At 28.4% G+C, this 17,696-nt stretch overlaps 3 protein-coding genes across 3 annotated transcripts in view; 1 reads left to right on the top strand and 2 right to left on the bottom strand.

Annotated features, from left to right (window-relative positions):
- The first annotated feature begins 477 nt into the window (after positions 1 to 477).
- On the top strand, positions 478 to 4,051 carry Prx2 (Peroxiredoxin 2). The gene is made up of 2 exons (XM_065507882.1): positions 478 to 611; positions 2,953 to 4,051. Exon 2 carries the CDS (start codon positions 2,953 to 2,955, stop codon positions 3,535 to 3,537), a length of 585 nt encoding a protein of 194 aa, XP_065363954.1. The 5' UTR covers positions 478 to 611; the 3' UTR covers positions 3,538 to 4,051.
- Positions 4,052 to 9,732: 5,681 nt separating this feature from the next.
- On the bottom strand, positions 9,733 to 11,122 carry LOC135957337 (small ribosomal subunit protein uS8A). Its single transcript, XM_065508065.1, has 2 exons — positions 11,035 to 11,122; positions 9,733 to 10,324 (listed from the first exon to the last, which is right to left on the bottom strand). Exon 2 carries the CDS (start codon positions 10,320 to 10,322, stop codon positions 9,930 to 9,932), a length of 393 nt encoding a protein of 130 aa, XP_065364137.1. The 5' UTR covers positions 10,323 to 10,324; positions 11,035 to 11,122; the 3' UTR covers positions 9,733 to 9,929.
- A 4,001-nt stretch (positions 11,123 to 15,123) lies between these two features.
- The window catches only part of LOC135958851 (CKLF-like MARVEL transmembrane domain-containing protein 4), a 30,179-nt gene continuing 27,606 nt past the window's right edge, over positions 15,124 to 17,696 (bottom strand). The window contains exon 3 of the mRNA XM_065509786.1: positions 15,124 to 16,116. Coding sequence (XP_065365858.1) covers positions 15,916 to 16,116 — 201 coding nt within the window. The 3' untranslated portion in view covers positions 15,124 to 15,915. The remainder of the gene's footprint in view (positions 16,117 to 17,696) is intronic.

The raw sequence follows: 17,696 nt of genomic DNA, 5'->3' as shown, positions 1-17,696 counted from the left end.
TTGTTTATCGAAAATACAACGCTCATAACGTTCATAGGCAATTTCATATAAAATCCTAAATTCATAACAGTAAAATTATACAAGTTAACATTAACTTCCATAAATGTACTACCAATTTAGAAACAAAAAAACAATTAAAAACAAAGAGAATTAAATTAAAATTAGTCTATAAGAAATTGTGCAAAATTTTAACCTGAAATTTCTGTTTTAAAGTGTAGTGATACCAAGTTAGGTAAATATGATTTTCTATTGGTAACTCTGTGTTCACAAATAAAAACAATTCTTCGTCAACCACCCTGTTGTTTGGGAAAAGCTTTTACAATTTTTCAAACACTATGTAGTCGTCTCACTTACTCTTACAAAAATAAACAAAGCTTATGTTAAAAAAGCTTCTTGCAACAGCAACAAAAAAACATATGTCATTTTTTGCCGGCTGTTTTGCGCCATTTATAAAAAAAAGAAAAGTTTCTTTTGCAGTCGCAAAAAATATTTAATTGTCATTCTTGAACTTTCATTTGCGTGAGACGGACGTGTAAAATCGTAGTCGCGTGTTGATCCCAAAGTGAAATATATTTTTAACACTTAAATCCTATAATATTATTAATTTAAAGGTGAGTGTTCAATAAAAACAAAATATTAAAAGCTCTCAATAAATTGTTTAAAAATTAAAAAGAAAATCTAAATTATTTAACTGTGCAAAAACAGAAATCATTGATGTAATAAGTTTGTAATTAATATTTGTAAATTACGAGATATTTGCAAGAGTTGTGAAATGTTTTAAGTTAGAATTTTATACTAATAAAATTCGGTGTTTTTTTTAAAAGGTTCATAGAATATTTTAGAATTCTATCGAATATAAATTGTAATTTTAGTTTGTTCTGGTTTCATGAATGTGTCTTCTCTGTATGTATTTTGCATTGTCATGATTTCAACCAAAGAAGGGAGAGAAGATTATATTGACGCGTTTACCCCTTTCATTCCCATTTGCTTGTGTTTTGCAAAATCTATTGTTTCTACTATTTCCGCAATCATGTTTTTAATGTTCTTTTGTGTACAATTTAATGTTCTTATATACAAAATCCTATGTGACCCTAAATAAAAACTGGTTTTTATTTTACAATGTATTTCATTTATTGTCTTACTAATTAATAATTGTTTCGTAACTTATTTTATTGGGATGAGTCAAGAGATGTTATCAGAAATCATAACCAGACATTTGGGAGTTTCCAACTCAACCTTTATTCGTAACTTCCTTATGTGAATGTTCATCTAAAAAAAATTCCATTGTTGAATTTATTGTTCGATAAGAATTGTATGACAGCCACAAACTACCTATTTTAGAAATCGATCGAAATATTTATTACGCAAACTTTCCAACTAAAAACAGTTCTCTATACCTAAACCTAGATAGGTTTTATTTTTTAAAAAAAAGTTGTCAATTCATTATAATATTTAGCTACAGATACATTTCGTATCAAATTAAAAGATACTAAAAAAATGAGAAATAGATGCTAGGTATATACTTTTATATATACATATGTATGTATATGTGCTATACTTTTCACATAAGATGGATATTACTGAATAAATCAACGCAAGCAAGCCAATCTTAAAAAACAAAAGGCTTATACATGGTATGGAGGTATAGACACATTATTTTGCGAAGTGGTTTTTCGATAAACCCCGGATGTGAAAACCATTGCGACCGGCAGAAGACTTACTATGATTCTATAAGTCAAATTCAAAGTCTAACCACAGATTATATAGATATGAATCCGCAGGTTCCAGTAATATGGCAATAGAAAATGTTAAATGGTTGTGGTTTAAAAAAATCATGCCTTTTACTTTAAAATATGAATAAAAAAGTCTACATTCATAAATAGTAAAAATCTAAAAGATTATTCAACTTTTGCTTCAACTATATAAGAACTCTATTATGCTAAGTTCTGCAGTTCGATTTTAGCCAAATACATTGTAAGATTGTTTATAGGAATTTGAATTTATATTTTAGAATGTAATGTCAATAATTTTTTTTAATTGATAATTAGTAAAGAAAATAAATCCTATTTCTAAAAAGATGGTCCACAAATTATAATTTTTTCACAATAAAGAAAACAGCATAACTCTTTTTATATCTGTAACAAATTTTTGTCATCAGAACATCTATTGATTAAAAACAAACGAAATTCTTAAAATAAGAAATCTTTTAACCCTCCGTTAGTCGCAACTGATCTGGTTGATACAGGAACACCCTAAGTTTTAAGCTATTTTTGGATAAAAATATATTTTTACTGCAATTTTATTTTTATTATTCTTTTAAATAATTTTGCCCTTATTCATAATCAATTTTTAATTTTATAAAAGGTTTATAATGTGCTATTTTTCTATAGCGAGTGAGCGCTTTGAGTGAACGTTTTACATGTATTTTGTTTTTGTTACAATAACAAAACACATGTTAAATTTCCACTCAAAGTACTCGTTCGCTATAGAAAAACAGCACATTAAACAGAATTTCCATACAAAATTTGTTTTATTAACCTGTAATAAATTTAAAAATTGATTATGAATAAGGCCTTTGGATTTAATACATATTGTTTTATGTTTTCGAAATAAAAAGTGAAGATATTATTTTCAAACGCGCCTTTCTTTTGTTGATATCAATTTGATACATTGCGACTAGTTGCGATTGAAAATTATTGCGACTAACGGAGGGTTAAAATGAGAATTATTTATTGCTCTTTAAAACATTATAATCGGCCCAATTATGAACAAAAATTCCCCGGGAGTTTTTTCCCATTTTTCCTATTCAAACTCAATGGGAAAAAACTCCCGGGGAATTTTTTATTCATAATTGGGCTGTATGTGATTATTCTTTAAGCATAATGTCTAAATTATTAATAAACTGAATTAACGAAATAAATCTAATATAACTATTTCTATTTTTATTTTAAGATGCCCAAATTACAAAAGCCCGCTCCCCAATTCAAAGGCCCTGCCGTTGTAAACGGAGTATTTAAGGACATCTCCTTGGCTGATTACAAAGGCAAATATGTTGTGTTGTTCTTCTATCCCTTGGACTTCACCTTTGTTTGCCCCACTGAAATTATCGCTTTCTCCGATCGTGCTGCTGAATTCCGCAACATTGGCTGTGAAGTGATTGCCTGCTCAACTGACAGCCAATACACTCACTTGGCCTGGGTAAATACACCACGCAAACAAGGTGGTTTGGGAGAAATGGACATTCCATTGTTGGCCGACAAATCCATGAAAATCGCTCGTGACTACGATGTATTGGATGAAGATAGCGGTATTCCCTTCCGTGGTCTATTCATCATTGACAAAAACCAAAACTTGCGTCAAATGACCGTCAACGATTTACCCGTTGGACGTAGTGTTGATGAAACCCTTCGCTTAGTGCAGGCCTTTCAATTCACCGACGAGCACGGTGAAGTCTGCCCAGCCAACTGGAAGCCCGGACAAAAAACCATGGTCGCCGATCCCAAGAAATCTAAGGAATATTTTGCTGCCGCTTCATAAATGCTGCTGTAACAATCGAGTTTATGATGAACAACATCTACATTAATCACCACAATTGCACACGTCAACATCCATAGTGTAGTATTTTATAGAAAAATATCAAATGTTTTAACTCTGGCAGCTAAATACGTTTGGTATTTTATTAAACCCAGTTTTTTCTATTCTATCTAATTATTATTATATCAAAAATAACTACATAAACATTTCTACACATACACAACAACAAAAAACAACTATGTATTTTATAATTATACTTAAAAATATACGTATATCAGACCTAATAGAGGCCCTTGACAAAGTTATAACTTTGTTTAGGTTTGCAATTTGAATTATTAATAAACTGCTGTTCATGTTGTCCCCATTTAATATATTCCATAATTCCGAAGTTGCTTAAAAAACCGAATGGCGAATAAGAAAAAAAACAGCATGATATTTACATCCATGAATTGTATTTGTTTTTTTTTTAAGTTGCAAGCAAAATCACAAATAAAAGTATTGAACAACAAAAATAAAACATGTGTTTCTAATCATTTCAATTGCAATTTTTTATTTTATAATTCCATACTCGCTTCTGAAAAAATTGACTTTGAACTTGTTTTATTAGTTGTTAGGTTTTTTTTTTTTTGCAAAAGTTCTCTTGCTGATAGCGTCCACGAAACATGAAATGCTTTATCAAAGAACACCTCTTTGACTGATAATATTATATACTTATTACGCGGCAAAATTTAATATTTAAAAGCGTTTTCGTTTCAAAGTTATTTTGAAACTTTCTAAATTCGTTAAAGCAAATCATATTAGTTCTCTCTTGGCTGTAGAGTTTGGTATTTTCCATTATAATATTCGTAATATGATAAGTTTTAATGTTTTTATTTTCAAGAATACATCATTTAACAAATATGTATGTACTTTTAATCATTTATGACGTGCCTATTCTGTAGCGTAAGATTTTAAATACTTCTTGACTTATTAATTCTACATTAACAAACTACGTGCATTGTTTTATCTCCAGCATAATTTTCCGTCTACAATAGGTACAAAATATTAGATAATATTATTATCTAATTGTGAAATTCTCTATTTGTATACATTCTATAAGCGGTTAATTAATAATAATGACTAGAGCTATATTCATATTCAAAATGAGAATAATTTGCATTTACAATGGTTTCGCTAATGGTTTATTCATATTCATTCACACGATCAGCCGCTCAGTTTGTTCACTTTTGATTTCCATTCCATATGAGAGGTGACATACAGACCCACAAACCACAACAATCGTAACAATACAGTTCATGTGGTTGTGATTTCAATTTCCTTATTCCATAAAACGTCTACAAATGACTTTCAATGTTAAGTGCAGTGGGAATGAGTGTTTTTGCGCTAGTAGTAAAAACTTGTTCATTCTCTCTATCTTGCGTGACAAAATTCATCTATGAAGTGGTGTTGGTCAAAACCATTACAGAAATGCTGAATATTCATTACTCACCATAAAACAAGTTTTTTTTTGTTCAGTAACACAGTATCTATACATAGTATGCACGTTCTAATAGCCCAGCTGTATTATATACATACTTATAATAAATTCTTGTTTAATTATTTATTTATACATATAATGACGTAGTTATATAAATCTTTTAAGTGCATTTGCAAAAGCTATTCTCTTGATTCTCACTTACCAACATCGTTGTCGATTGTATTGGAGATATGGTAGTTTCAAGTTCATAAATTGACTTTTGGGTTTGTTCCGATTTTTAATGCATTTTGGTAGACTATTAATTAATTCTGAATAATTCAAGAGAAAAATGACAAAAAGGAAGGTAGCATTAGATTAAATATTTAGTTTACTGAACTCCTCAAATATTTAACATTTGGTAGTTTTTAATTAAAAATTTGGTAGGCAAAATATTTTTTATGTGGCAACTTTGCTTACCAATCTAAAACAAGTTAAATCACAAAAATTATTTGTATTTTTCAATTGGGGTATTCAAACGGTCTGATATTATGTCGTATTGTCATAATGTCGTAAAATAGTTTTTTAGTTAAAACAAATTCTTCTTGTGCTGCAAACAAAAAATGTGTTATTTTATGACAAACCAATAAACATAGTTCAAAAAGTGTTATTAGTTTATAACTTTTTTGGTTGAAACCCAACAAAAATTTGTTTAAACTAAAAAAATATTTTATGACAATACGACCTAATAGGAGACCGTTTGAATCCCCAAATATTTTTTATGTCAAAATATCAAATGTTCAAAGAAACGAAAGTTCGAAAAATGTAAAATTCTTTTAATAAAATCGAAATCAAAATTTCGTTCGTTACTGTAACGAAGAATGAGCTAAAAGTTTTATAAAAACATTGGGTAAGTCTGCATTATTCCAAAAATGCTTATATCCTATTCTCTGTATAGGGTATTATATGGTCGGGCTTGACCGACTATACTTTCTTACTTGTTTTTTAATAGGATATAAAAACAAGGTTGTTTCCGCGAAAGCAGTTAGCCAAAGCTAACGATTATTTCTGTAACGATATTATGGCTTATTTTTGTTTTTGGTCGGACTTAAACTATTAATGGAAGTTTGAATTGTTTATTAGTTGAATGGTTTTGCCTTTAGGCTAGTCCATAAAATTAAATAGGACGCAAATAAATTTGGCGAAAAACAAAACAAATATTCAAATAATTTTTGGAAATACTATACAATTGAATAGTAGTGTCGTGCATTTAACAAATTCACACATTTTATATTAATGTGGAAAAAGGTAGAACATATTAATTAAATATAAATGGGAAATATAAACATGTGTTTGCCAAGCAAAGTGAAATACTAATATGTATACGATCCTAACGTCCGTATTTAAATATATTGAATCTAAAATCAAAACATATGTTTTATAAGAACATATAAATAATTGATTAATAGTTGTATTTACGTATTTTATATTCAATTAGTAATAAACCTGAATAAAAATATAAATATGTACCTACAATTAGAAAATATATAGATAAGAAGAAATATGTATGTACAATGTATATTGTACATTCATATAAATTATAGTACATTAATACAAACTTGGAGATTTAAATCAAACTAATTACATACTATATCTATTAGATTATATTTAATTTTTTCCATTACAATCAAAATGCGATTAGATGTGTTAAATACTTATTATAAATGTCATTGAATTCGTAGCAAATCAGTTGAAATTTTTTTAATGTATATACTTAATTAACAATTTAATTAAAATCTTATTTATTAGTCTTTAAATTGTTTAGAATAAATTAATATGAGTTAAGTGAATTTGTTATACCTACCTACATACGTGAAAATGCATAGTTATTTTTAGTATAATTTTATTGCAGGTGAATCAATAAAGTTATAAAATAAAGCCGCCATATTTATTAACACGGCACATTCCAATTATTGATACTGATCATTTGCGACAGGATGGTCATAACTCAAAACTTGGGTTGTTGAACTTAGTACTACAGATTAATCCATATGCTAAAGTAATTCAGATAGTTTTATCTTTCTAATAAAATTACCATTATTTTCGGAGTGAAAGAAAAATATATCAAAACTAAATTTTAACGAATATTTTATTGATACAAATTTATTCGGTTTCGGTATTTTAGCTGTAACGGTAATTACAGTTATTTCGATAACGGTATTTTAATGATAACTGTAATTTCAAAAGTGTTATTAACAAAATTTACAAAAGTTATAATTCTATTTTATTATACATATTTTAAATTTTGTAGATTTCATTAACTCAAGTATTGAAATTAAAATTTTTTAATTTAAATTATTTATAGAATAGCGGTAACGGTATTTACGATTATATCGGTAAAAGTAATTGAGCCGAACGAGTATTTTAGGCGTAACTTTAGCTTAGCGGTAACGGCAGCTCTCTTAGTTGTTAATAATTAAATAAGTTGTAATAAAAGCTTGATTTATGATAGGAACCTGTTAAAAACGACATTGCTACAGGTCTTATTGTCAAGGGAAGGGGGTTATTCTAAATAAAATATTTAAATATTTTTGGATGTTCTTCACCAGTTTTATATAAAGAATACATACATAAAAAATTACCAAAACTAACATATGTACATACAAACAATATTTAACCTTCAATGGTTTTAAGCTAAATGTCTTATTCTTCTACTAATTGTTATCAATTAAACTGTTATTTTTGAATTGTTACACGACAACTATGCATTAGCAGTTGAAATATGAACACATTTAGTGATTCCAATACATTTCACACAAATACACCTCGTCACAAATATTTAATGCAATAGTATTAGAAATAGGTTTTACCTTCTCCTGTAAATTTAAAATTATTTGACTTAGGGTATTTCTACATGAGACCAACGAACAGTATGTATGTGTACTCGTATGTTACGACAAAATTGCCAAAAAAAAAAAATCAACTCACAACTAAGAATGTTAGTCGATCAAACCCCACCATATAATACCATACACCGAGTACATGAGCAAATTATGGACCGATCGCATTTAGAATAGAAGCATGATTTCTGTGCACTTATAACTTGTTTAAGTTAAATTTTATCTCGATATTAATACGTACTTGCAAAATATGTTTGTATGTTAAAGTGATTTCCGATAGTAGGTCGTATATGGTATCCACGGCTAATTATGGTCCGATTCTCATAAAATATGGTGACACAATTTGTGTGTATATGGATCTTTTTTATGTTAAATTTTAATTTGAATCTCCTTAAAGTGATTTTCGGAATTGGGCATTATATGGGAGCTGTGACTAATTTTGGACCGATCCTCATTAAATTAGGTGTCATAATTTGTGTTGAATTTTATTTAGCTATAAAAATTTTTAGGACATTCAAGCTCGTTAAAGTGATTTCCAGAAGAAGGCTTTATATAGGAGTTATGACTAATTACAGACCGATAAGGTGATATGACTTCCGTATATATAAAACTTATTTGGAGCGAAACTTGTGAAGATACCTATATAAATTAAACATTTATGACCGATAAATTTTTATATCTGGTGGACATTTGTATGGGGGCTAGGTGAAATAATGTGCTGATTTCAATAGATTCGTTCTTTGACCGACCAAAATGTATATACCAAATAATATAAATATATGGACAAACATCGTTAAATCGGCTCAGAAACTGATTCTTAGTCTATCGGTATATATTTTTATACAGTATTCATGAAATTCATTACTTTTAAAATTTTGGGAACTTTCAAAAATATAAATTTATTAGAAATTTTTTTGCAAAAATCCAATACATAATTGCAAAAATAAGGAAACAGAATTGGACGATATCCATCAAGCATTTAGTTGAATAATGATCTCAAATAATAATCTCAAATTGTTAAAGTTTTTTTTTTATTTTTTGTTATAATTCTGAAACACATTTTTATAAACATATATAAATTTTAAGTATTAATATAATTTGCCAACTTGCCTCAACAATGCCTTTAAGGCGCTGAGGCTAACTTATTGTAATGAAATTGAATTGAAAATAAAATTTATATAAAAAAAAAAAAAAAAAAAAAAAAGTTGAAGTAACTGAATAACATACGAAAATACATAAAAAAAATTAATTTAATTATATACCCTGAGATGCAAAAAATATTTGACTCACCCTGTGTAGTACAGAATGATTCAAATATATTTTCAGCCTAAAAATATACTATGATTGTGGAAACAACACCTACGCGCCATACATACAATAGGATTCTATAGTTGAAACAAAACGTTAACTTTTAAAATATATGAATAGTTGACTTCGATTGTTCGAACAATCGACTTATAGCACCCATGCATACAGAAATTAGTACTGATTGAAAAATTACAACAGCAATATCCGGATCATTTTATTCCGCCCAGTTGTGGAAAGTTATTCCGTTTCAATTTGTTGCCCTATCTATTGAAGATATTTTAAGTTCCTAAAGGCTTAGAGAATTATACATAGAGACGAGACATTCCGATTATCAATTCATTTGATACAATAACAAAATTCATCATTTTGTATTTTGTTGTTGCATGATTAAGGTTTTTGAAAATTACGTCTCGTCTCTATGTTGCCCTATGCCTAAAAGTATTTAAATAACCTACCAAAAAGTTCATAAACATTTTTGGAAAAGTAAATATTGACTGAACACAACTTCTCAAAACTCAATTCACTACAACATAGGTATTTAGATTTTTAATTTTTTATTCTCCTTGCTTAAAATTAAGCAAAATCACTTTCTTTTATAATTAATATAAAATATTGTTTTTTAAATAAAAAAAACATACAAACATACACGCGTCACAGACAAACACATGTTGTTGTTTGTTAATGCCGCCTTGTAAACAGTTTATGATGCATCAATTGTTGTTATGTTTATTAATTTAGAAGAAGAAACCCAAAATCTTTCCTCCCAAATGTTTTCTTCTGGCTTCTTCGTGATCCATGATGCCGCCGGAGGTGGTCAATACAACATAGCCGAATTGACGAGATGGCAACAAGTTGTTGGTCCACTTTTCAATATCATTGATGGGAACATCGAAACGGGGAGAGATGACACCGCACTTGTTCAAGCGACCGGTAAGGTTGACAACAATCTTGCCAGAACGATGGTCATCGACAATTTCGAATTCACCAATGTAACCATGTTTCATCATGACAGTCAAGAACTTGATGATGACTTTGGAGCAAGGGCGGAGGAGGACCTGACGCTTGCCACGCTTTTCAGCGTTGTTAATGCATTTCAAGGCATCGGCCAATACGTTCATACGCACCATGGCTGTAAAAAATAAAAACAAAACATTAATATTGAAACAAATAGTTATATAGTAATTCTAGCGTCACGTTTTTTCTTTTAAAAGGCACATATTTTGTCACTTGATAGAATTCGTAATAATAATGTAAACAATTTGCAGTTTTCCGATAATTTTAAAAGACTCTACTCAGCAATATATTATTTATTTGGTCTACTCCAGTATTAGCAGGTTTTCAAGTTTTACTTAGAATTAACCAGAAAAACAACAAAATATATTGAAATTTTGAATATACGGACAATTTCCTGTAAACTTGTAAATACTGGAACAAAAAGCAAATTATGTATAAGACAAATGCGTGGTATTTTGCTGTCAATTTTATTGACAGCTTCCTCGAGAGGCATATAAACAAATATTACACCGGCCATTACGTTAACAAAGCAATATTTATCGTTTTTCAAACTTTAACATGATTTAAATTAAATAATCGTATTTCGTTTATTACAAACACAAGAAATGTTTTAACTATAAGCGTTTGTTTTTACCAAAAGTCTCTACAAAACATATCCAAACAACGCCAATGATTTGTGCTTCACTAAGGTTTTAGAAATTTGCAAATTATTCACATATTTCACTTCAATTGTAATAAAATTATATTTTCTTGTCATAGAATACATTATGCTCATGATATTTCACATAATTTCACTTAAATTTAATAGATTTTCACAAAGATTACCTAAGATTTATTTTGTGAAAATTTTTAACAATTTTACACGAACGCGAACGTATCGAAAAAGAGGAAGTCCATATTGCTGCAGTTGTCAGTACTGTTTTTTTGACATTTCACTAATGTCAAAACAGCTGTCAAGCATGGCTCCACCTATATGTGAAATATATAAATAAGCCAAGACAAACACCTTATAACCAAATTAGAGTTGTTATACTAGAACAGGGTTGTCTATAATAATACAAAAGTTTCTGTAATTAATAAATGTGTTTAAAAATAAATTTATGTATGTATGTTAATTTATCTGCATATTAACGTTTATAATTTGGCTTTTAATCGAGAAACAACAATTTTATAATTTTTTATTGGACATAAAATCAATTAGTAATGCATAATATTAATATTTTTAAGTTAAATTTAAAGCCCCTAACTAACCCCCATTAACACGAAGCCTGGTTATGGCCTAACTAATAGTTATACTGTCGGTTAAAAATATTTTTGTATGAAAACTGTCAGTTTAACCATTAGTTAATACATAACCAGACTTCGTGTTACTGGGGGTAAATCTATTATTAATTAAGAATTAATACTTAATTAAATGTTTAGAATCAAATTAAATATTGTCTCTTAACTATACGTCAATGAATTCATTACGAATTAATTCATAGGCTTAATTCCTTAGTACATACTTCAAACATATTGAATTCATTCCTTTGAGTATTCATACTTTATAGAATTTATTCCATATTGATAGCCTGTTTTCCGATATTGTGAAACAGGCTATGAATCATTCAAGTTTTCTTTAATTCAAATCCATTAAAAAATAACTTTAAAAATTTATTGAATGATAAAATTATTCTTCAATTCAAATCTATCACAAAAAAAGTTTAAACTATTTTTTTTCAATTCATTTTGTAAATGATTAAAAGCAAAACAAAACCATATTGAACAAAGAAAAAATATATTAATTCAGTTTGGATTAGATTTGAATTAACAAAAATTTAAGCAATCAAACACAGAAATGTTTTCTCCAATAAAACCAAAAAAGAATTATAAAATTGAATGAAAAATAATGCAATAAAAAGTGGTAAAAGTCACCACAAATCATTATTCCGCCACGTTGGATATCAGAGTTCAAAGGTCACACAAATCGGTTACCTCGATGAAAACTTTTGTAATGACCTAAAATACCACCAAGATGTTTAGCTTGTTCTAAGAAGGGCAACCCGTGACGACTTTCGATTTAGTTTTGAGGTGCATTTACATGGGGAAATGCATTTTTTTAGTTTTTTTAAAAAATGTTGCTATTAAGTAATTTAAAAGCATCGAAATGTGTACGTAATTGTCGTTCTAATGAGATATAAGACAAACAAATTGGTTAAAACATGTTAAAGTTATTAAAAAATCACCAGTAATTAACGTGTCTCAGGCCACTAGATCAAGAAATGTTGGAACAAAATTTACATATTTTGAGAAATATTAAAACAAAAGTTTATTCTTACTTAAAATATATCCATATTTACTTGTATATGAGTTTTTGTCTTCATAGGATACAGTTAACCTATTCGCAGGTAGAACCAAAAAATAATATTTTTTAACGGCAGTTTCAAAACTCCAATTTCAAATTTTTAAACATTTTGTTAAACAAATTTCAGAATTTTTTGATCATCACATGGGGATTTATTTACAACATAATATGCAAGGCGAATTTATACAAGGTGGTGTCAGTTCTACATAAACAACAATTGGTCTTAACAAATGTCAAAAAACAAAAATGAAATATTAAACAAATATGTATTAAAACTTAGTATAATGTAGATAATTGAATAGTGAGGGCTTTACTTATTTATGTAAAAAATAAATATTTTGCTAATAAGCTTAGAATATGTAGATATTTAAATATAAAAACAAGCTTTGACATCTGTTAGAACCAAAAAGCGAAAAAAAAGTAATCAGCTGATTGACTTACTCCACCTTGTATAAATTCGCCTTGATAATAGGGAATAAAAATGTGAAAAAAGTATGTCAATACCTCATATAGTTTTTCCGTACCTGCGATATAATTTTTGCAATTTCGAGAAAAACTAATTTGTTGGCCATATTTTGGCGAATGAGCCCAATTTCCTTATTGTTATTAATTTTAAGTAAAATCTGTTCAGAATAGTATAGTCTAGGTAATTTTAAATATATTCTGAAAGTTTTCCTAAAATGGGAAAACGTTAACCCTTAAATCGTGAAGGTAAAAGGTAAAATTTTTCAATATTTGGAATTTCTAATGGAAAGATAGCGAATTATTATTTATTTTTGGGCCGATTTTGATGAAACTTAAGAAAAATATAAAATGAAGTCTAGTATTTACAATACCAGTACAAAAATGGAAAAAGTACCGAATACAAAGATATTTATCACAGGAGACGGTCTGAAAATTATCAACATAGTCTGGAAAATATGCTTTAAAAATATTGCCAAGAAACCTAAAACAATTAATTATGGATCCCTTAAACTCATCAAAATATCCATATTCATGCTGCAACAACGTCATAATTCAAAAAAAGTCGTTTCGAGAAAAACGACTTTGAATGTTTTATGACATTTTACTATTTCTTAAATAAATTTTCAACAAATCATGCGATTTCTGAAATAAAACCTGATTTAAACAGTAGATATTAATATCTTTCTAATCTGTATTTAACCCAAATTTTTACTTTTCAAATATACGAGAAAACATGAATTTTCATTTTGACGTTTACAACAAAAAAAATACTCTCATACAAAAAATAATTGATTTTTTTAAAACTGATAAAACTATATGAAAGACTAAAGAACGGCGCATATTTTGTATTACTCAGTTCAAAAACCCGGATTTTGAGTTATGACGTTGTTGCAGCAAATGAGCGATATGTAGATCGTGCTCAAAATATATGTATGTAGATCGTTTCATTCAACCATGATTTCATCTTGTAATAAATGGCCGCGAAAAACGGTAAATGTAAAGTTATAAAATCTTTGGATAGCAAACTCTCTTAAAAATCGAAATTACAACGAAAAAGAAGTTTATCAGAATCAACACAATTTTGATACTTATTTAAAAAATCTCTAATGTATTTTGTGAAGCTAAATGTATTTAAATGGTATTTTTGAATTGCTGATAGAGAAATGAAAAAAATTACTGTCAGTTTCTCCATAAGAAAGTAGTTAATCAGCCAAATGTGTATTTAAATATTCAGATCATTAATGATCTGCCATTTTCGGATGCTATTTCTACAACAAATTTGCAAAAAACAAATAATAGTTTTATTAAAAATTGGGGGTATTTATTATAGATATGCATTTTGAAGGAAAATTTAACAGAGTTCGCACAGTTAACAAAATGATGGCTAGTCAAAACGGGGGTAACAGACAAAAAACTATAAAATTTCGCATTTCCAATCGCCATTAATATTGATCTCCATTTATGTAAAAATTATAAATGCATTTAAATTTTCTTAAAATGAACTCTTTAGTGAACGAACGGAGATATCGACCCTATTTGATGTCTTTTACCTTATTTCAATGTGTCAGTGCATAAATACTGTCAGTATTAATTATTTTACATTGTCATCAAGGCGTATTTAACAAGGTGACAGCAGTGGCGAATTGAAATAAATACAGGCGAATTCACTTATTTTTTATATATAGAGTTTGACATACGGACGTACGGGCGAATATTTTTTATATATGTAGTTTGACATTTGTGCGAGCTATTTCTATAATCAGCTGTGCTGCCGATGGCACCTTATTAAATGCACCTTGATTGTCATAATCAAGGCGTATTTAACAAGGTGACAGCAGTGGCGAATTGAAATAAATACAGGCGAATTCACTTATTTTTTATATATAGAGTTTGACATTTGTGCGTGCTATTTCTATAATCAGCTGTGCTGCCGATGGCACCTTATTAAATGCACCTTGGTCATAATATTCAAAACAGTGTTCATGTTCGTTCGATTAATTAATAGCAATAGATTAATTAACAGCATTATTATTAATATGAAAGATACTGAGATTTTTAAACTTTTCTCAAATCTTGCACAATGTTAAATATTAAAATAAAAGATATTGACTACTTATTGCTGTTTTATTTTATTGTTACAAAAAGTAAAAAAGAATAATTACAATTGTAAAACATTTATACATATTGTAAAATTATTGGTAAATAAATAATAACAAAAAAATACATGTATATTTGTTTAGAGAAAAAATAAAAAAAAAACTACAAACAACATACAACAAAAAAATAAGTGAATAATAAAAATAGAAACACACAATAATTAATTAATTAATTTAAATTTAAAAACTAAACGGACAAAATTGTTATTTTCTATAAAAACCAAACAAAATTATAAAATACGATTATTAAAAATCTTAAATTACTTAGATAATTATATTAAACAGTTTGTTAATGTTAAAAGGATGTGTGTGTTTATGATTTAAATTGTTTTAACTTAATTAATTGTATCAATGACTATTTTCTTTACTTTATTATAATTAATATTTTCATTATTGGCTTAAAAGTTAATTCAACAATATTGTTAATTTTGTATGTAAGTATGTATGTATTGCACTCCACTGGGGGTCAAATATTTGATTTATTTCATACTGTATTGTGTCCTTGTTCTCCAAGGATACCATTTAGTTGGTAATTGTTTTCAAATTAAAAATGCTTGTTTTTATTCTTATTGGTATATTATTGTTGATATTTAAGCTTCGGTGTACTTTATGTATTTGAATGCGCGGGCGTTTTAATTAAAAATGCCTGCCAACAATTCTCATTGAATGTTGGTTACATTTCTTTGAACTGCTTGCTTTTTGTGTGTTTAGCAAAGTGGCAGAATGTATTTTATTCATCTATTATATTGTGGCGCCACTCTTGTGTTCCAAGTACAGGAAATATGTACCAGCAGCGTAGGCCAAGAAGTTGAACAAACCGAATACACCAGCAGCAATATTTGAACCATAATAATTGTAACCAAAATGTGGTGACCACTTGGCCAATTGTACCACAAAACCAATGAAGTAGAGAATAGCCGCAATGCCAGTATTGAGGAGTTCCTGAAAAATAAAAAGAATATAAATGAAAATGTATATGTTTTTCTAATTATTAATTCTATTAAAGGTATTTACACACGATACAGTATATTATTGGGTGTAAATCATAGTATATTGTATTAAAAATGCAATAGATTTAAACTTCACTTTGTAGGTCATCTATTCTCACTTAGTTATGAAACATTATAGTTTTTTTGCTTCAAATATTGAGCCAACAAAGCGTCATATGCGGGAAGTTATGCTTTACTTCTTTATTAGTTTGAAAAAAAAGTGCCGCTGAAGAAAACCGATTGCTCACCAAAAATTATGGTGAATGTGTTTCATCGGTTTCAACGTGCGATAGATGGTTTGTTCGCATTAGAAGTGGTGATTTTGACACGGAAAGCAAAGATCGCTTTCACTTTTGAACAGAGTATCCGAATCGGAATCCATATCTATCTATCTTCTATATAAATAAAAATCAAATATCGTTCTTTGGCAATTGCATCAGTAGAGAACGGCCGGACCGATTTAGACAATTTTTTTTTAAATGTTGGTTATAGCCCAACAAAGGTTTTTACGGAATGAAATATTGACCACGCCCACTATTTTCGATTTATCTAAAATCGGAAGACGGCTACATCGATTTGGCTAATTTTTTGTTTAAATTATCATAGTAATCCTATTTAAGTTTTTACCAGCTCGCAATACATAGTCCGCAAAAGTTTTTACATAAATAAAAATTGTCGACGTCCACTAATAAGCCCACTTATTAAATACATCTGCAAAATACATCGGTCTGTGATCAATCATATTTCAGACTAAAATTCGATTTTTTATATAAAAACTCAAAATATCTAAATTCGCTAATACCTTGGCCAATAAGCGTTTAATCAAGAAAAGGTGATCGATCTGTGATCACTCATATTTCTGAGCAAAATTCGATTTTTTATATAAAAACTCAAAATATCTAAATTCGCTAATAACTTGGCCACTAAGCGTTTAATCAAGAAAAGGAGCTCGATCTGTGATCACTCGTATTTCTGACCAAAAATCGATTTTTTATATAAAAACTCAAAATATCTAAATTAGCTAATAACTTGGCCAATAAGCGTTTAATCAAGAAAAGGAGATCGATCTGTGATCACTCATATTTCTGACCAAAAATCGATTTTTTTATATAAAAACTCAAAATATCTAAATTCGCTAATATCTTGGCCAATAAGCGTTTAATCAAGAAAAGGACCTCGATCTGTGATCACTAATATTTTTGACTAAAATTCGATTTTTTAAATAAAAACTCAAAATATCTAAATTCGCTAATAACTTGACCTATAAGCGTTTAATCAAGAAAAGGAGCTCGATGTGTGATCACGCATATTTCTGACCATAAATCGATTTTTTATATAAAAACTCAAAATATCTAAATTCGCTAATAATTTGGCCAATAAGCGTTTAATAAAGAAAAGGACCTCGATCTGTGATCACTCATATTTCTGACCAAAAATCGATTTTTTTATATAAAAACTCAAAATATCTAAATTCGCTAATATCTTGGCCAATAAGCGTTTAATCAAGAAAAGGACCTCGATCTGTGATCACTA

This window comes from Calliphora vicina, chromosome 4 (assembly GCF_958450345.1).
Source record: "Calliphora vicina chromosome 4, idCalVici1.1, whole genome shotgun sequence".
Classification (NCBI taxonomy): Eukaryota; Metazoa; Arthropoda; class Insecta; order Diptera; family Calliphoridae; genus Calliphora; species Calliphora vicina.
This window is presented reverse-complemented; position numbering and strand designations above follow the sequence as displayed.